The sequence below is a fragment of the Budorcas taxicolor genome, chromosome 1 (genome assembly GCF_023091745.1).
Source record: "Budorcas taxicolor isolate Tak-1 chromosome 1, Takin1.1, whole genome shotgun sequence".
Taxonomy (NCBI): Eukaryota; Metazoa; Chordata; class Mammalia; order Artiodactyla; family Bovidae; genus Budorcas; species Budorcas taxicolor.
This window is the reverse complement of record NC_068910.1, coordinates 80,129,787-80,151,153: the sequence shown is the minus strand read 5'-3', so window position 1 is coordinate 80,151,153 and position 21,367 is coordinate 80,129,787. Positions and strand designations below refer to the sequence as shown.

The 21,367-nt window shown below is 34.7% G+C and overlaps 1 protein-coding gene across 1 annotated transcript in view; it reads left to right on the top strand.

Moving 5' to 3' along the window:
* The window catches only part of NCAM2 (neural cell adhesion molecule 2), a 246,380-nt gene that overhangs the window by 48,675 nt on the left and 176,338 nt on the right, over window positions 1-21,367 (top strand). The window contains exons 6-8 of the mRNA XM_052644625.1: window positions 12,240-12,357; window positions 18,155-18,315; window positions 20,787-20,932. Coding sequence (XP_052500585.1) covers window positions 12,240-12,357; window positions 18,155-18,315; window positions 20,787-20,932 — 425 coding nt within the window. The remainder of the gene's footprint in view (window positions 1-12,239; window positions 12,358-18,154; window positions 18,316-20,786; window positions 20,933-21,367) is intronic.

Genomic DNA, 21,367 nt, shown 5'->3' with positions numbered 1-21,367 from the left:
TACTCAATTACCAACTTCCTCATGATTTGTTTTTTATATGCTGTGTTTCTACAAATTTGTCTCTTTCTTCCAAGGGTATTCAGTATGTTGGCATACATTTCTTTATAGTCTTCTCTTAAAGCCCTTTTTTAATCCTTTAGAATATCATTTTCATTTCTGATCTTAATCTTTTGAGTTTTATCTTTTTTTACTAGTTCATCTAAGCTAAAATTTTCTCAATTTTGTTGATTTTAATAGTCAACCAACTTTTGATTTCATTAATATTGTCTATTTTTGTATTCTCAGTTTTTTTTTTTAATTTTTAATCTAATCCTTATTATTAACTGTCTTCTACTAGCTTGGATTGAGTTTTTTTTTTTTTTTTTTTTTTGTTCTGTTCTCTTAGTTTAAGATTATTTTGTGGTATAACATATGGGCTATCCTGGAAAATGTCCTGTATGCTCTTGAGAAATGTGTTCAATCATTTTTTGGATAAAATGCATCTAAGTTAAATAAGCAGGGTGACAACATACAGCCTTGACATACTCCTTTCCCAATTTTGAACCAGTCTGCTGTTCCATATCCAGTTCTAACTGTTGCTTCTTGGCTTGCATACAGGTTTCTCAGGAGACAAATAAGTTAGTCTGGTATTCCCATCTCTTTAAGAATTTTCCAGTTTGTTGTGATCCACACAGTCAAAGGCTTCAGCATAGTCTATGAAGCAGAAGTAGGTATATTTCTGGAGTTCCTTTGCTTTTTCTATGATCCAATGAATGTTGGAAATTTGATCTCTGGTACCTCTGCCTTTTCTAAATCCATATTGTACATCTAGAAGTTCTCAGTCCAGGTACTGTTGAATTGTAACTTGAAGGATTTTAAGCATTACTTTGCAAGCATGTGAAATGAGTACAGTTGTGTGGGAGTTTGAGCATTCTTTGACAGTTCCCATCTTGGGATTGGAATGAAGCTGATCTTGTCCAGTCTTGTGGTCACTACTGAGATTTCCAAATTTGTTGGGATATTCAGTGTAGCACTTTCACAGCATCATCTTTTTGGATTTGCAACATGTCAACTGGAATTCCATTATATCCACTAGCTCTGTTCATAGTGATGCTTCCTAAGGCACACTTGATTTTATACTCTAGAATGTCTTACTGTAGATGAGTGATGACACCATCATGGTTATCTGGGTCATTAAGGCCTTTATCATACAGTTCTGTGTATTCTTGCCACCTCTTCTTAATATCTTCTTTTTCTGTTAGGTCCATACTGGGGGATAGTCTCTTTATAATATTGTGATGGTTTTTTGCCATACATCAACATGAATCAAACATATGTATATATGTGTCCCCTCCCTCTTGAATCCCCCTCCCACCTCTCTCTCCACCCCATCTCTTTAGGTTGTCACACAGCAATGGCTTTGGGTTCTCTGCCTCATACACCAATCTACCACTGGTTGTCTATGTTACATATAGTAATTTTTAAGTTTCAGTGCTATTCTCTCAAGTCATACACCCTTTCCTTCCCCCACTGTGTTCAGAAGTCTCTTCTTTATGTCTGTGTCCTTTGCTACCCTACCCATAGATCACTGATACTGCCTTTCTAGATTCCATATACATGACTTACTATACAATATTTGTCTTTATCTTTCTAACTTACTTCACTCTGTATAACAGGCTCTAGGTTCATCTACCTAATTAGAGCTGACTCAAATGTATTCCTTTTTATAGCAGAGTAATATTCCATTGTGTATATATACCTCAGCTTCCTTATCCATTCATCTGTCAATGGTTGCCTCTTTGTCCTAGCTATTGTAAATAGTGCTGCAGTGAACACTGGATACATGGGTCTTTTTCAATTATGTTTCCTCAGGGCATATGCCCAGTAGTGGGATTGATGTGTCATATGGTATTTTTATTTCTAGTTTTTTAAGAATCTCCATACTGTTCTCCATAGTGCTTTAATCAGTTTGCATTTCTACCAATATGAGTATTCTCTTTTTTCCGCACACAATCCAGCATTTATTGTTTGCAGAATTTTTTTTTTTTTACTGTGTACTTAACCGATTCTTTTTTTTTTCTTTAAATTTTAAAATCTTTAATTCTTACATGCGTTCCCAAACATGAACCCCCCTCCCACCTCCCTCCCCATAACATCTCTGTGGGTCATCCCCATGCACCAGCCCCAAGCATGCTGTATCCTGCGTCAGAAGAATGCCATTCTCCCAAATCATCCCACCCTCTCCCTCTCCTTCTGAGTCCAAAAGTCCGTTATACACATCTGTGTCTTTTTTCCTGTCTTGCATACAGGGTCATCATTGCCATCTTTCTAAATTCCATATATATGTGTTAGTATACTGTATTGGTGTTTTTCTTTCTGGCTTACTTCACTCTGTATAATCGGCTCCAGTTTCATCCATCTCATCAGAACTGATTCAAATGAATTCTTTTTAATGGCTGAGTAATACTTCATTGTGTATATGTACCACAGCATTCTTATCCATTCATCTGCTGATGGACATCTAGGTTGTTTCCATGTCCTGGCTATTATAAACAGTGCTGCGATGAACATTGGGGTACATGTGTCTCTTTCAATTCTGGTTTCCTCAGTGTGTATGCCCAGCAGTGGGATTGCTGGGTCATAAGGTAGTTCTATTTGCAATTTTTTAAGGAATCTCCACACTGTTCTCCATAGTGGCTGTACTAGTTTGCATTCCCACCAACAGTGTAGGAGGGTTCCCTTTTCTCCACACCCTCTCCAGCATTTATTGCTTGCAGATTTTTGGATCGCAGCCATTCTGACTGGTGTGAAGTGGTACCTCATTGTGGTCTTGATTTGCATTTCTCTAATAATGAGTGATGTTGAGCATCTTTTCATGTGTTTGTTAGCCATCCGTATATCTTCTTTGGAGAAATGTCTATTTAGTTCTTTGGCCCATTTTTTGATTGGGTCTTTTATTTTTCTGGAATTGAGCTGCATAAGTTGCTTGTATATTTTTGAGATTAGTTGTTTGTCAGTTGCTTCATTTGCTATTATTTTCTCCCATTCAGAAGGCTGTCTTTTCACCTTGCTGATATTTTCCTTTGTTGTGCAGAAGCTTTTAATTTTAATTAGATCCCATTTGTTTATTTTTGCTTTTATTTCCAGAATTCTGGGAGGTGGATCATAGAGGATCCTGCTGTGATTTATGTCTGAGAGTGTTTTGCCTGTATTCTCCTCTAGGAGTTTTATAGTTTCTGGTCTTACATTTAGATCTTTAATCCATTTTGAGTTTATTTTTGTGTGCATTGTTAGAAAGTGATCTAGTTTCATTCTTTTACAAGTGGTTGACCAGTTTTCCCAGCACCACTTGTTAAAGAGATTGTCTTTACTCCATTGTATATTCTTGCCTCCTTTGTCAAAGATAAGGTGTCCATATGTGTGTGGATTTATCTCTGGGCTTTCTATTTTGTTCCATTGATCTATATGTCTGTCTTTGTGCCAGTACCATACTGTTTTGATGACTGTGCCTTTGTAGTAGAGCCTGAAGTCAGGCAAGCTGATTCCTCCAGTTCCATTCTTATTTCTCAAGATTGCTTTGGCAATTCGAGGTTTTTTGTATTTCCATACAAATCTTGAAATTATTTGTTCTAGTTCTGTGAAAAATATGGCTGGTAGCTTGATAGGGATTGCATTGAATTTGTAAATTGCTTTGTGTAGTATACTCATTTTCACTATATTGATTCTTCTGATCCATGAACATGGTATATTTCTCCATCTATTAGTGTCCTCTTTGATTTCTTTCATCAGTGTTTTATAGTTTTCTATATATAGGTCTTTAGTTTCTTTAGGTAGATATATTCCTAAGTATTTTATTCTTTTCGTTGCAATGGTGAATGGAATTGTTTCCTTAATTTCTTTTTCTACTTTCTCATTATTAGTGTATAGGAATGCAAGGGATTTCTGTGTGTTGATTTTATATCCTGCAACTTTACTATATTCATTGATGAGCTCTAGTAATTTTCTGGTGGAGTCTTTAGGGTTTTCCATGTAAAGGATCATGTCATCTGCAAACAGTGAGAGTTTTACTTCTTCTTTTCCAATTTGGATTCCTTTTATTTCTTTTTCTGCTCTGATTGCTGTGGCCAAAACTTCCAGAACTATGTTGAATAGTAGCGGTGAAAGTGGACACCCTTGTCTTGTTCCTGACTTTAGGGGAAATGCTTTCAATTTTTCACTATGAGGATAATGTTTGCTGTGGGTTTGTCATGTATAGCTCTTATTATGTTGAGGTATGTTCCTTCTATTCCTGCTTTCTGGAGAGTTTTTATCATAAATCGGTGTTGAATTTTGTCAAAGGCCTTCTCTGCATCTATTGAGATAATCATATGGTTTTTATTTCTCAATTTGTTAATGTGGTGAATTACATTGATTGATTTGCAGATATTGAAGAATCCTTGCATCCCTGGGATAAAGCCCAAAGAAGATATAACAATTATAAATATATATGCACCCAACATAGGAGCACCGCAATATGTAAGACAAATGCTAACAAATATGAAAGGGGAAATTAACAATAACACAATAATTGTGGGAGACTTTAATACCCCACTCACACCTATGAACAGATCAACTAAACAGAAAATTAACAAAGAAACACAAACTTTAAATGATACAATAGACCAGTTAGACCTAATTGATATCTATAGGACATTTCACCCCAAAACAATGAATTTCACCTTTTTCTCAAGTGCTCACAGAACCTTCTCCAGGATAGATCACATCCTGGGCCATAAATCTAACCTTGATAAGTTAAAAAAAAATTGAAATCATTCCAAGCATCTTTTCTGACCATAATGCATTAAGATTAGATCTCAATTACAGGAGAAAAACTATTAAAAATTCCAACATATGGAGGCTGAACAACACACTTCTGAATAACCAACAAATCACAGAAGAAATCAAAAAAGAAATCAAAATATGCATAGAACCAAATAAAAATGAAAACACAACAACCCCAAACCTGTGGGACATTATAAAAGCAGTGCTAAGAGGAAAGTTCATAGCAATACAGGCATACCTCAAGAAATAAGAAAAAAGTCAAATAAATAACCTAACTCTACACCTAAAGCAACTAGAAAAGGAAGAAAGGAGAACCCCAGAGCTAGTAGAAGGAAAGAAGTCTTAAAAATTAGGGCAGAAATAAATGCAAAAGAAACAAAAGAGACCATAGCAAAAATCAACAAAGCCCAAAGCTGGTTCTTTGAAAGGATAAATAAAATTGACAAACCATTAGCCAGACTCATCAAGAAACAAAGAGAGAAAAATCAAATCAATAAAATTAGAAATGAAAATGGAGAGATCACAACAGACAACACAGAAATACAAAGGATCATGAGACTACTATCAGCAATTATATGCCAATAAAATGGACAATGTGGAAGAAATGGACAAATTCTTAGATAAGTACAATTTTCCAAAACTGAACCAGGAAGAAATAGAAAATCTTAACAGACCCATCACAAGCACGGAAATTGAAACTGTAATCAGAAATCTTCCAGCAAACAAAAGCCCAGGTCCAGACAGCTTCACAGCCAAATTCTACCAAAAATTTTGAGAAGAGCTAACACCTATCCTACTCAAACTCTTCCAGAAAATTGCAGAGGAAGGCAAACTTCCAAATTCATTCTATGAGGGCCACCATCACCCTAACACCAAAACCTGACAAAGATGCCACAAAAAAAGAAAACTACAGGCCAATATCACTGATGAACATAGATGCAAAAGTCCTCAACAAAATTCTAGCAATCAGAATCCAACAACACATTAAAAAGATCATACACCATGACCTAGTGGGCTTTATCCCTTAAGTATTTCTTGCAAGGCAGGTCTAGTAGTAACAAATTCCCTCAGCTTTTACTTATCTGGAATGTCTTGATTTCTCCCTCACTGTTGAAAGACAGTTTTCCAGGATCTAGATTTCTGGGTTAACAGATTTTTTTTTTTTTCCTTTTAGCACTTCAAATATATCCACACACTGTCACCTGTCCTCCAAAGTTTTAGGTGCAAAATCTGCTGATAATTTTGAGGATCCCTTGTATGTGATGAGTCACTCCTCTCTTACTGCTTTCCAAGATTTTCTCTTTGCTTTTTGAAAATTCCATTATAATCTATCTTGTCTGGGTCCTCTTTGAATTCATCTTAGTTTTATACTCATGGCTAAAGTTTTAAGCCATTATTCTTTCAATTATTCAGTGTGTCCCCTTTTCTCCCACTTCCCTTCTGAGACTCCTACCATGTGATTGTTGGTCTACTTGGTTATATCCCACCAGTCTCTTCAGTTGTAATCACTTTTCTTCAATCTTTTGTCTTTATGTTGCTCATATTCAAGAACTTTCATTACCTTATTTCATATTCACTGATTCTTCTGTTTGCTCCCATTTGCCTGTGAATCCCTCTGTTGAATCTTTTATTTCAGTGATTGTCATTTTAAGTTTCAGTATTTCTTTTAGTCCATTTTTAAAAGGTTTTCTATATATAGGTATTTCCATTTTCTTCATTCCTTGTTTTCTTGAGTTTCTCCAATTCTTCCTTTAGTTGTTTGAGCATTATTAAGATGGTTATTTGAAAGTCTTTATTAATATATCTGACCTCAGGTCTTTTTCAGGGACAATTTCTATTGATTTAATTTTTCCTTTCAATGTGCCATACTTTCTTGTTTCTTTGCATGCCTTGTGATATTTGTGCTGAAAACCGGACGTTTGAATATAATAAGAAGTGTTTACTAAGTGGAACTAGTGGTAAAAAACCTGCCTGCCAACACAGGCAATGTAAGAGATGTGGATTCAATCTATGGTCTGGGAAGGTCCCCTGGAGAAGGGCATGGCAAACCACTCCTGTACTCTTGCCTGAAGAATCTCATGGACAGAGAAGACTGGCAAGCTACAATCCATTGAGTCACAAAGAGTCAGACATGACTGAAGTGACTTAACACAGCACATGGAAATCAGATTCTTTCTCAATCACAGGGCTTACTGTGACTGATTTCTTCATTGTTATTATTATCAAAGTGTGTCCCTGATCAAACAAAGATCAAACTGAGATAAATTTAAGGTAACCTCTGGTATTTTCTAAACCTGCACCTTTCCCGGAACATGCTTGAAAGTGTTACTTACTCATTCGTGTCCAACTCTTTATGACCCAATGGATTATAGCCCTCCAGGCTTCTCTGTCCTTGGAATTCTCCAGGCAAGAATACTGGAGTGGGTTGCCATTTCCTTTTCCAGGGGATCTTCCCAACCCAGGGATTGAACATGGGTCTCCTGCATTGCAAGCAGATTTTTTACCATCTAAGCCACCAACATGCATGGTCACTTTCTAATATGTCCATTATATGGAGTTGTTTTTGATTGTCCCAGTCTTTACTATCTGGCCAAGTGCTGCTTGTGGTAAAGAACCTGCCTGCCAATGCCAGAAGCATAAGAGACATGGGAAGATCCCCTGGAGAAGGGCACGACAATCCACTCTAGTATTTTTGCTTGGAGAATCTCATAGACTGTGGAGCCTGGAGGGCTACTGTCAATAGTGTAACAAAGAGTTGCATATGACCAACTTGGACAGCATATTAAAAAGCAGAAAAATTACTTTGTCAACAAAGGTCTGTCTAGTCAAGGCTATGGTTTTTCCAGTAGTCATGTATGGATGTGAGTTGGACTATAAAGAAAGCTGAGTGCCGAAGAATTGATGCTTTTGAACTGTGGTGCTGGGGAAGATTCTTGAGAGTCCCTTGGACTGCAAGATCTTACCAGTCCATCCTAAAGGAGAGATCAGTCCTTGGTGTTCAGTGGAAGGACTGATGTTGAAGCTGAAACTCCAGTACTTTGGCCACCTCATGCGAAGGGCTGACTCATCTGAAAAGACCCTGATGCTGGGAAAGTTTGAGGACAGGAACAGAAGGGGACAACAGAAGATGAGATGGTTGAATGGAATCACCGATTTAATGGACATGAGTTTGGGTAAACTCCAGGAGTTGGTGATGGACAGGGAGGCCTGGTGTGCTGCGGTTCATGGTGTCACAAAGAGTTGGACATGACTAAGTGACTGAACTGAACTGAAATGAGGTGAATTAGCACCCACTGCAAAGGGATTTTTTAAAAAAAGAAAAGAAAAGGGAAGAATTAAAGGATGCCAGTTAATTAATCCCAGGATTTCACAACCGATGTGGGATGTTTAACAACAATGGCCACTGCCTCTTTATTATCTTCACCTCTGTGATCAAAAGCCTCAGTCAGGGATTAGTGCACAGATCCTTGATTTTCTTTTTTTCCTATCCTGGCTTTTTATGTGCAACTTATGCCAGAAATGTGTGTACAGCTGCCTGCCTCAGATGGGAAGGGTGATAGGTAGCTGCTTCTGTGCATGTACAACAGAAATTGATCAGTGGTGACTGTGTGGATCACAATAAACTGTGGAAGATTCTTCAAGAGATGGGAATACCAGACCACCTGATCTGCCTCTTGAGAAACCAGGAAGCAACAGTTAGAACTGGACATGGAACAAAAGACTGGTTCCAAATAGGAAAAGGAGTACGTCAAGGCTATATATTGTCACTCTGCTTATTTAACTTATATGCAGAGTACATCATGAGAAACACTGGACTGGAAGAAGCATAAGTTGGAATCAAGGTTGCCGGGAGAAATATCAATAACCTCAGATATGCAGATGACACCCTTATGGCAGAAAGTGAAGAGGAGCTAAAAAGCCTCTTGATGAAAGTGAAAGAGGAGAGAGAAAAAGTTGGCTTAAAGCTCAACATTCAGAAAATGAAGATCATGGCATCTGGTCCCATCACTTCATGGGAAATAGATGGGGAAACAGTGGAAACAGTGTCCGACTTTATTTTTTTTGGGCCCCAAAATCACTGCAGATGGTGATTGCAGCCATGAAATTAAAAGACGCTTACTCCTTGGAAGAAAAGTTATGACCAATCTAGATAGCATATTTAAAAGCAGAGACATTACTTTGCCAACACAAAGGTCTGTCTAGTCAAGGCTATGGTTTTTCCTGTGGTTATGTATGGATGTGAGAGTTGGATTGTGAAGAAAGCTGAGTGCCGAAGAATTGATGCTTTTGAACTGTGGTGTTGAAGACTCTTGAGAGTCCCCTTGGACTGCAAGGAGATCCAACCAATCCATTCTAAAGGAGATCAGCCCTGGGATTTCTTTGGAAGGACTGATGCTAAAGCTGAAACTCCAGTACTTTGGCCACCTCATGCGAAGGGTTGACTCATTGGTAAAGACTCTGATGTTGGGAGGGATTGGGGAGGATGAGATGGCTGGATGACATCACCAACTCGATGAACATGAGTTTGAGTGAACTCAGGGAGTTGTTGATGGACAGGGAGGCCTGGTGTGCTGCGATTCATGGGGTCGCAAAGAGTTGGACATGACTGAGCGACTGAACTAACCTGAACTGAACCAAGAATTACCTTCCATGTCTTTGTCTAGAAGTTGCAAGCATATGTAGACTTGGCAGTTCCCAGATAGTTACACCAGAAAGATCCTGCAGCTGTGTAGATGTGCAGACAGATGCCTATTGCTTCCTCCTCTGCTGTCTTCCCCAAGTACTCTCTTGTGTGAGTGTCTAAGTCACAGAACCTTAAAAATTATAAACAAGAAAAAGTAATTTATAAAAGACTGAGTCTTAAGATACTAGTCCTCTGCCAGATGGAGCATGTACCTATGAATATATTTTTAATATATATTTAGGACATATCCAAATAATAAGTTAGAAAAGAGTTGGTATCCTGACAATGGTAGAGAGTGAGGTTTGTTATCCTTATCCTGAATAAAGTTGGAGGAATTATTGTATTGGTTAACTAGGACTATACAAGTATTTCACAGTTAATACCATATCCGTTATCTTCCAAAAGTACTTGAGGGAAAGTGCTTGGAGACAAAGACTGCAAGACACAGAAGAAGAGTGGACTAGACTAGCTAGATTCTTCTGTTGATGAAGGGGAATTGAGATATCAAATTAATGATATCTTTGATACATAAGTAGCCAATGAGGAAAACTGTAATGTTAAGGTGAATCAAAGTCTACATGCACATAAGTTATAGAGTTATTTCTCTACACATTCCAATGTTTCTTGAAGCTAAAGTATGAAAGGAGAAACTTAGGAATAATTGACTACTTAATGGATGCATGTTTGTGTTTGTCACCTAGTTGTGTCTGACTCTTTGCAACCCCAAGAACAGGGCCTGCCCAGCTCCTCTGTCCATGGAATTCTCCAGACCTGAATACTGGAGTGGGTTGCCATGCCCTTCTCCAGGTACTTAACAGATACAGAATATAAATCTTGGTAAAGTTATTAAAACTGAATTTTTCATATGTAGCCCTATACCAAAAAAGACATTTTAAAAAAGTTAAAATAGTGTAGGTGCTGACCTTGCAAGAAAAACATAAATTCATATGAAATATACTTGTTTTCTCTTTTAAAAGTACTTAATCCAGCTCAACAGTGAATTCAGAAGCATAAGTTAATATACATAAAAATGCTGTACAGTCTAAACAGGAGCTAACAAACTGCTGGAATATCTTGGCATCTGAGCTAGTAAAAACCTCTGCAGATTTTATTGCATGTTTTCCTTCCAAATAGTTCTAGAATTATTCTTCAGAGTACCTCAAAATATCTAAATATGCAATGTTAATATTTTTCTGCTAATCTGCACTACAAATAAGAACACATATATCATTAATGAAGCTACTCTATCATAAAACACAGAGTTTAAGATTTGTTAATTCTGAGAGATCATTCAGCATATACAGTTGACTTTATAGATAAGAAGGTTATGATAAAGAATACCTTATTTAGATTAGTAACAGTAACTGGATAAGAACTAAAATATGATTCTCCATTTGAAAATGTTTCTATCTACATACTTTCCTATAGAGAGAATTTGTGTTAAATAGTTCATTTTCATCATAATTCTTTAAGGGCTAAAAATCTTTATTGGTACAATAAAAATATAGTGTCCTTGCTGTTACATTTATAAATAACAAAAGGAAAAGCATTTAATGTTGATTAAACTGTTTTCTCCCATAATTATAAGAGAAGAAAACAGGATACAAAAAGTTAAATCTCAATGACTTAAAATGCAGAGTTAACATCTGAAAAAAATATCCATCTTATTTTAATGCTAGTAATTTTTACGTTAGTTTACAGACAGCATGTCAGGTCATGTACCTTGTATTTAAATTCATAAAGACAGAAATTTGATTTAATGTGCATAATTACTAAGATATGTAACAGTTCCTATCCCTGTCATCAGTTGTAATAATGTAGCATCAATGATGACCTGAATGCTATTGTAGAAATATGTAATTATCATCACACATCTAAATGCCTGTCTGATCAGGGTGTTTGGATAGTAAAAATCAAGCATATTAAATAATTAATTTTAGAAATGTTTCACCATATTCAATTGAAAATCATAAAAGTGTACATTAAATAAAAATTTATGTTTTACTTTGAAACTTAGCTTCTGTTATGGATGGCATTGATTTGTTTACTTCAAACAATGCATTTCAGTAACAGGTTCAACATGTTCAAAATGTGCAACATATACAGTTTTTGCAATGTAATTAGTTAGAAATTGGGGAAGCTTAATTTTAAAATTGAATTGTTCATGAAAATCTATTTCATACTCTCTATGGATTAAGCAGTCTCTCTTCATAAAATGTTCTATAGTTGTTTAAAGAAATTAAGTGTGGTTAATCAGAGGGAACATTATGGTTTGACACTTAATTTGAAAGCCCTGTCTTGAAGCTGTGAATGATTGCTTATAGAATTACATACACCAATGAGAACCCAAATAGGAAATCCATTTATGCTCCAAGTAGATTACAGTATTGATGTAAGCCAGGGTGGTATTGTCTGTCTTTTTGTAAGTAATAATTCATAAAAGCATGTGTATATATAAATACATATATTTATTTTTTTTCTAAAATGTCTAATTTATTTTTAGTCTCATTTGATAGATTAAAAATAGTAAAACAGCATTACAATGAATTATCTAATTATTGTACATTAGAAGGCAGGTTAGTGATTTTAAAGTCATTTTTCTATGCAGTCAAGTCAGTTCTCTTGATTTAAGTGCAGAGGTGAGATATCAAATTTTAAAGCTTAGCTTTAAAAAAAAGGCAATGGTGAAACAGTCTCAATGATGTTGGTAAACTATTTTTCATCTCTATTTAATGTACCTTCATCTGTTTTTCAGTGCCACCAGTGATCACAATGCCTCAGAAATCCTTTAACGCCACAGCGGAGAGAGGAGAAGAAATGACATTTTCCTGCAGGGCCTCAGGCTCTCCTGAGCCTACCATCTCCTGGTACAGGTAGGTTATGTACCCACACTCCCCTGCCTTGTGTCCATGGTCAGGCTTCCACGAAAATACTTAGAATCTTATTGTTTTGTCTGGAAGGAAACCATTATTTTTGAATTTCATTTAAAAAATGATGAGGCTTTTGTTTCTAGTTCAGTTGGTTAAATTGTTGAAGAGTGAAACAAAGTGATTTAATACAAGTCAAAGGCTGCATTCATAGCTCTGGTCAGTCTATCTAACAGGCATGTTTCTGCCTAAAATGAATCCAGGAGCCCTGTAACTGATTCTGCCATTTTACTGTTACTACTAGAGAGTACCAAGAAGTGGGAAATCTAGTAAGATGCCACTGTTGTATGCCCCTGGTAGCTCAGACAGTAAAGAGTCGGCCTGCAATGTGGAAGACCTGGGTTCGATCCCTGGGTCGGGAAGATCCCTGAAGAAGGGAATGATTACCAACTCTAGTACTCTTGCCTGGAGAATCCCATGGACAGAGGAGCCTGGTGGACAACAGTCCATGCGATTGCAAAGAGTCAGACACAACTGAGTGATTAACCCACACAAACATAATTGTATGTTTTGTTTGCATACCATATTATGACAGATAAATGTAATTTTCTAGAGCTAAATTATAATAAATTTAATGTTATGTAAATAAGTTCAAATCAATAAATTATCTTTTCTAAATCTGTTGTTTTACAATTCACTTTTATATATTTTCTGAATTTTTAAATTCTATTTGATTTCAGTTAACATTGAACAGATATGAAAATATTCCATTCTTTTAGGTTGTGACTCACACTGTTAAAATGGAGACAATGAAAGTTTAAAAATGGAGTCTTTTAAACATGTATTAGCTATTAATTAAGGTCACTACTGAAGCAAATCTATAAATATCATGTTATAAATCATATACTATAGAATAGCTTCAAGAAAATAATTAGAAAAATATATTCAAGTTGACAAAAGTGCCCATAAGAAGGAATAGATTTAAAAAAAAGATTTTAAGGAGAATAATTGAAATTCAAAACTATTTTTCATTACTTTCTGAGCATTTACTGATATTATCTTCAGGTTTCAAATCTTTATTTAACCATTTAAAATAGTAGATAGCAATAAACAAGATATTTCTTCAGACAGGTGTTTTTAGATTTTCTTTGCAGACAATATTCCTTTCTGACACACTGTTGATATTTTTAAAGTGATTCTACATCAAATGTTAATATATTCACCCCAGATAATTATCATGTTTCTCAGAGACTTCTGGTTTCTAATTTTTTAACAGTCAATATTAGATCTAACCACAGCAAGGAAAAGCTCTCGGATCCTTCATTACAATGAACAAATATCATTTTAGAATCTTATTCTCATCATTTTATCTTTCTGGAGAGACTGCCTTTTGGTTTAGATTTTTTTCTTAAGTTTAACATTAGTTCAAAATTCTCATATGTATGTGAAAATATAATAATTATGCAGTCTAGAATGAATCAGAAGCTACTATAATTGAATAACAACTCCATAGTTTTGCATCTCCATTTTTTTTCATATGGTATTAGTCTCAACATTTGAATCGAATAAAATAAATATTCTAATTGCTGGATATATATTATACAGTGGGAGAATTGGAATATATGGTAGTATTCTTAAAGGAGGTAAAATTGGTATCAGAGGAAAGTTTTTACTGTAACATATTTATCTGTGTATATAGAAATGTTTGGGCTTCCCTGGTAGTTCAACAGTAAGGAATCCACCTGGAATGTAGGAGCCACAAGAGACATGGGTTCGATCCCCGTGTTGGGAAGATCCCCTGGAGGAGGGCATGGCAACCCAATCCAGTATCCTTATCCCATGGACAGAAGAGCCTGGAGGGCTACAGTCCATGGGGTTGCAAAGAGTTGGACATGACTGAGTGACTAACACTTTCACATACATGTTGTTTTTGTGAAAAAAATTCTAAAAAGCCTTAGGGCAGCAGCACAGAGAGAAAAATCCAGACTGCCTATTGCATAGTGATACTATTTCCAAGAAGTGTGAGTGAAGTCAGTAAAGAAGGTAATTTAAGATCAAGCATTGAAGTTGTTGATGGACAGGGAGGCCTGGTGTGCTGCAATTCATGGGGTCACAAAGAGTCAGACACAACTGAGCGCCTGAACTGAACTGAACTGATTGAAGAAAAATAAAATTTTTTACAAAGAGAACCGGAAGCACTTGGCGACATAAAAACCAAAGTGGAAATAAAAATAGAAACTCTAAATATCACTTTCTTCATTTCCACTCCAATGTTTCTTCTTCTGAGAATACCATATGGATTTTTATTGTTAGGTGTTCTAATTGGTGTATTCCATGGATTTTCAAATATTAAAACAACCTTGCAATCCTTAGAATGAACCCTCTTGTAATGTCTAATATGCTCTTAATCCCACCAGATTGTTTTTCATCATTCTACTTTTTATGTCTGTAAGTTTGCTGGAGACCTTTTTTGTTTGTTTTCCATTCCTCTCTTACCGTGCTCATATATGACTTCCTTCAGTATATAGAATGTATTTAAAAGCTATTTAAATGATCTTGTCTACTAATTGTATCATCTGTGTCTTTTCTGAATGTTTTATACTTGTTGATTTTTTTTTCTTTTTTACTTATTATAGGTCATATTTTCTTACCTATTTACTATCCTGTCAATTTTTATCGGGTGACAGGTAGAGAGCTTTATGTTTTCAAGTGCTGGATATTTCCTTTTCTGTTTTTTTTTTTTTTTTTTTTTTTTTACTTTAGCTTTGGTTGGAGTTAAGTGACTTGGGAGAAGTTGATCTTCTTGAGATTTGCTTTAAGTTCTTTTAGGTGGATACAACCTTTCAGTATAAGATTAATTTGGCTTCATTACTAAAGCAATATTCTTGTAAGGAGGCAATTTAATACCTTGTGTTTTAGGAGGTCTTTCTACTCTGGATGGTAGGAATGCAAATTCTTCCTGGTATTACTGTGCTTTATTTATTCCAGTGGTTCTTACCTTAGTCTGTGGAAGCCTTACTTGCATACACTGTAGCACGACATTGTAAATCAACTACATTCCAATAAAATTTTTTAAGAAGATTGATTGGGAAACCTCTACAAATTCTTCACTTCTCTCTTGTGCCTTCTTCTCACATTTTTCTTCTTTTTTTTTTTTTTAAAAACCTGTAAATTCTAGTCACTTTAACTTCCCCCAGCTGAGAACTCTCTCTTCCACTACACTTCAGAGACCCTGTCTGGCTCTGTTTGGGTTCCTCTTCTCTGAACAGCCTCTTTCTTAGAAACTGTCTTCAGGTAGTAAGTTCTGGTGGTCTTCAGAGGTCACTGTTATATGCTACCTGTTGACCAAGGCTGAAAATGTTATTTAACCTCTGTGTCAAATGTTCATGTTGTTTATAATGAGGGGGTAACTATGGTTCTTGTTACTCCATTACAGTCAAAAGTAGAATGATTCTCCCTTCTTTATCACTGCCATTTAGCCCCTAATCTTTACCCCTTCTTTCTTTTGCCTGAAAAAGTGGCATTTTGAGAAGCAGTCAGAGTTTCAGAGGATGTGCCCATGAAATAATCTTTCAGAATCCACTGGGAGTTTGTTTGTTTGTTTTTTTCCAGACATAGACATTTTACAGAAATGCACTTTGGATAAAAATGACTACTTTCTATATAATAGGTTTATTGGGAGAGACACAATTAGAATCATTACCTGAATTATTATTCTTTAATGATATTTTTAGATTGAACTCTTTAAGGAAATATGATCTCTTTTTAAAAATTAATTAATTTATTTTAATTGGAGGCTAATTACTTTATAATATTGTAGTGATTTTTGCCATACATTGACATGAGTCAGCCATGGGTGTACATGTGTCCCCCATCCTGAACCCCCCTCCCACCTCCCTGCCCATCCCATTCCTCAGAGTTATCCCAGTGCACTGGCCCTGAGAGCCCTAATCTTTACAAATTGACTGCTTTAAATTCTTTAAGACCTACCCATTCATGTCAAAGCCTGGATCATGGAATTTTCCCCTAGAAAATTCCCAGAGTATTCCAGCCATCATCTTTTTCTTTTTCTTCTATTATAATAAGTCCCTCACACCTCCCAGCACACACACAAAGTTATGAATAAATGCACTAATGGGATCTGTATTACCCTCTATTACTGCCAGTCAGATTATGAATTCTTCAAGATAAGTGGCTTTGTCCCACTCATCTGCTATATTTCAAACCTTTAGAACAGTATTTCACATAAAGTAGAGAAAAATCCCTTTATCATAAAAACACTAGAATTCAGTTAACGTGCTGTTTATAATACTGTGTAAACCTAAGCCTTTTCATCTGTGGATTGAGGGGTGGGGAAATCATACTTAAATGTTTACTTCTCTCATCTGTGAATGAGAATGGGAGGGAGAGTGCACATGTACGGGCTAATTGTATTTATCCAGGTTGATAAGAGAAAGAAAGTGAGTCTTAAGCCACAAATTGCTAAAACTTCTAAATGATGATGATACAAATGAATGCTTCTTTATTGACTAGATTAAGAATTGGGGTGAAAGTGCTATCTGTACGTAAAATTCTAGACAAAAATGCTGAAATATTGTCATTATTCATGCTTGAAAATGTTTGATTACTGAAATTATGAAAAAGCATAAAATTGCAGAGCACTGTATACATTTGCCATTTAGTATTTGCCCAATGTTGTACACCACTTGTGAATATTTTGCAGATTTTGCGGTATATTTAGACATGTCAATAAAAACTGGAAAAATTGATGTTTTTGCATCATAGAAAATAAAGATTAAGATATATGGCAGTACTTTCTAGAAAGCAGAACTAGAATTCACTGAAAAGATCATTTAGAATATCAGAAAAATATTGTTTCTTTCTAGGAAATATTTTAATAATCCTTTTATACATTTCCTTTTTAGTTTAAACTCATATGGACAGGTAAATCTCCCTACTCCTAAAGTGAAGTTGCTGTCATGCCCGACTCTTTGTGATGCAATGGACTGTAACTTGCCAGGCTCCTCCGTTCATGGGATTCTCTAGACAAGAATACTGGAGTGGGTAGCCTTTCCTTCTCCAGGAGATCTTCCCAACTCAGGGATTTGAGCCCAGGTCTCCTGCATTGCAGGCAGATTACTTATCGTCTGAGCCACCAAGGAAGTAACACCTAAAGGGAGATCCTAAATTTTTATACTTGTTGTTGGTTCGTCACTAAGTCATGTCTGATTGCTTTGCAACCCCTTGGACTGTAGCCCACCAGTCTCCTCTGTTCATGGGATATCCCAGACAAGAATAGTGGAGTGAAAGTTTATTGTCATTTCCTTCTCCTGGGGATCTTCCCAATGCAGGGATCGAGCGTGCATCTCCTGCACTGAAAGCAGATTCTTTACCCCTGAGCCACTGGGGAAGTCTATTGTGTCCCTGTAACATAGTAAATAAATATACGTCATAGATAAGTGTTGACTAACCAGAATAAAGCTTTTTTATTTTTATTTTTGCTATTAATCAAGTATGAAATGAAAGAGAGTGCTTTTTGCCCAAGATGCGTGTCAAGACTTCAACACAACTCAAATGTTATTCTTGACTCTAAAGTCAAAGCAACTTTCAAGTATAATGTTACTACTTATGCATTAAATTTTCTTGAGCTAATAAATGTATAAGTTTAATTGGAATATAGCTTTATGTATCAATGACAGTAGCCGTGAAGTGATTGACCATTATAGATCAAAATGCTAAGTGTGACCTGCTCCTGAAAAATGAACTCAAATTTATGAAGATCAACCTCTGTTTTCTTCTTTAGGAATGGAAAGTTCATTGAAGAAAATGAAAAGTACTCATTGAGAGGAAGCAATACAGAACTCACTGTCAGGAACATAATCAATAGTGATGGGGGCCCTTATGTCTGCAAGGCTACAAATAAGGCAGGAGAAGATGAAAAACAGGTGCTTCTCCAAGTCTTTGGTAAGTATTATAGCACAGTAGTTAAACCTGTAATCTCTAGAGGAAGGTCTGAGACAAACTGTGAAAGTCTCTGTCGCTTATATGAGCTACTTATAATTAAATTAATTTCTAAACCTATGTCTTAGTTTTTTCTCCTCTAAAATATATTTTAAAATTGCAGCTACCAGATAGATTTATTTAAGAATTATATGAGATTACAATGTAAATTTTTATAAAATATTTGATGAACTCATAGTAGAGGCTGGAAGAAAATTCATTAAAATTGTACATAACAAAATCTATTTTATCTGTGGGTTGTTCTTCATAAATGTTTAAATGACACATGTTGGGATCAGTTTTACTTTTAATATACTTCGAGAGTTCATTCAAAAGGCTGTAATTAGGAATATTGACCTGTAACCATGATTAAATATTCCCTTTTCATTTTATTAAAAGGACATGCAATATAAATATCTTCCACATTAGAGCCATATTCCTTTCTTTATGGAACTTATAGAAAGTACAAAAATCAATGTATTTATTTTTAATTATTGATTTAGCTTCTATTATATTTGTACAAGGAAAAGATTTTGGTGGTGGATATTTAGAATATGATTATTCTCTTTAAAACACAAACACGAAGATTTATATGCATTACTGATATTTAGTGTGTTTTCTCCATTTTTAGCAATGTTGTTATCACAACACTTTCTGAACAATGAGAGGGGCAGGAAGGAAGGAATACTTTGAAGAGTAGAAGGGACCAGTTTTTGCATTTGACAGATGCAGCAATACTGTTTAGACCAAAAAATGAATGGTGTACACCTGTGGACATACCCTTGGCCAGTTGGTCCTTGAATAGCTGTAATAGAAATATTTACTGTACCAGGGAGATTTTCATAAAGCCTATATTCTAGTTAAGTAGGACAGACAGTAAAGAATATACCAAAATATATTAAAGTAAAATTAGAATGATAAGATGTTCTAAGAAGAATGTGAAACTAGATCAATCTAAAAAGGGCTGTTATTTTGGAGATCATGATGTTGGAAAGTTGCTCAGAAGGGTCATGCTTAGATGTGATTACACAAATATCTTTAATAATGAGAAATCAGCAAAGCTATGAACAAGGAGAAAATTGTTCACATAGAATAAAGAGTACGTTATTTCTAATAATTATTAAAATTATAGAAAGCATATAATTTATTCAAGTAGTATTTCCCACTTAAGAAAATGTTCTTTTTAAAATATACAATGCTAAATGTGACTTAGTATAAACTAAATTAATAATTAGAAATGATAGACCTTGAGATAATTTCAAAGGATAATCTTAATCGATCTCAATGAGCTTATATGAAATACTGTTTAGTAAATTATTAAAATTTAAGTGACATTGAGTAAGAACAAAGGCAAAAGGCTTCTAATATTTTTTTTTACCTTTTAAATAGAAAATAATGAAGGAAAAATGATATGCTACTTGACTGTTGTAATTACTTTGCATAGTAACAGTGAACAGATTCATATTGTGTTTGATACAAAATCATTCATATATAATGGAAATAAAGCTAAAACCATTAAAGTAAATGAAATAAACATTGAATTTAAAAAATTATATATGTCCTGTTTCTGATATCAAGAATTTAATTTTCTAAGATTAAGAATAACATACATATATTTCATAATTGATTACACTTAATGATTAAAAAAAACCTGTTACTTGCTCTGAAGTAACATGTGCTTTTATCACTTTAATGTTCAAACAAATAAAAGCCTAAGAAATACTGACAATACAGAGTTTAAAATTTTAAAGCTCTTTGGCATATGTAAATTTGTTAAGGGACATGTTTTTAATATTAATATAATTGACATTAGTAAACATGAGGGTTTGGTTTTATAGCTGTAATAACTATAAAGAAATAATTATCTATTATGTCTAATAATATTAAGGCAATCTAGGGGCAAAATAAATCAACCATAATAATAAATATAAATAGTATGTATATATGTTTACTTGTTAAGTTTTTAAGTATTGTACATAGTTATACTTACTATATATTCAGGGTACAGTCACTATTTCCCCCCATTTTGTGATATTGTTTTGAAAGTTTAAGAGATAATCACTACAAAAGCAAATGTCATACACAGACACACATACATAGTACATTTGTGGTTTTAAGAGGACATTTTAATTTTGTAGCTTTAAGAGGAAAAAATTAAATATCTTTAATTAGCAAAATCTTGGAAAGAATTCTTTTTGCCTATTGGTTTCTAAACCACTTCAAATTATTTTTATAATTGTAATCTATGAACATTATTTTCAAAGCTATTTCTCCTATAATTTGCAATTCTCCTGGCACTCTTATAAAGCAAGCATGGCACTATAACAACTGCAAAGTTAACAATTTAATACTGTGCTATTGTGTACTCAAATGCCCACTATGAATAATAATATTTTCTTTTAATACAGATTGAGTAATGTATATATTTTTTACAGTACAGCCTCACATAATACAGCTTAAAAATGAGACTACATATGAGAATGGTCAAGTCACACTGATATGTGAAGCAGAAGGGGAGCCTATTCCAGCAATCACCTGGAAAAGAGCAGTGGATGGCATTACTTTTTCTGAAGGTGATAAGGTAACAGCAATTTAATATACAGTGATTTTCAAAAGCATTGTGTTTGCAGTGTTTTATATATAATTAAATCTCATATTGATCTCCATTTCATCAAGTAACTTGTAGAAATGCAAGAATGATTTATTTTTGAAAAGACAACTATCACAGTCAACCTAAAAATAAATTCATAAGAGAAAAATGTCTACTTTTAATATTAAAGAAGTTTCTCGTTAAGACAAAATTTTAAATTGTTAAATTTTCCTACATACAAACTTCTGGTAAACACTGAATCCATAAAATACCTTATTGCAATTTCAATTCCTCTACCTTGTACTATGAAAATGAAAATAATTTAAATTCACAAAATCCTGGTTGTCATTTAACTCTTAACTCTTTCATATTTTCTTTGTGCATTCAGTTCAGTTCAGTCACTCAGTCATGTCTAACTCTTTGCGA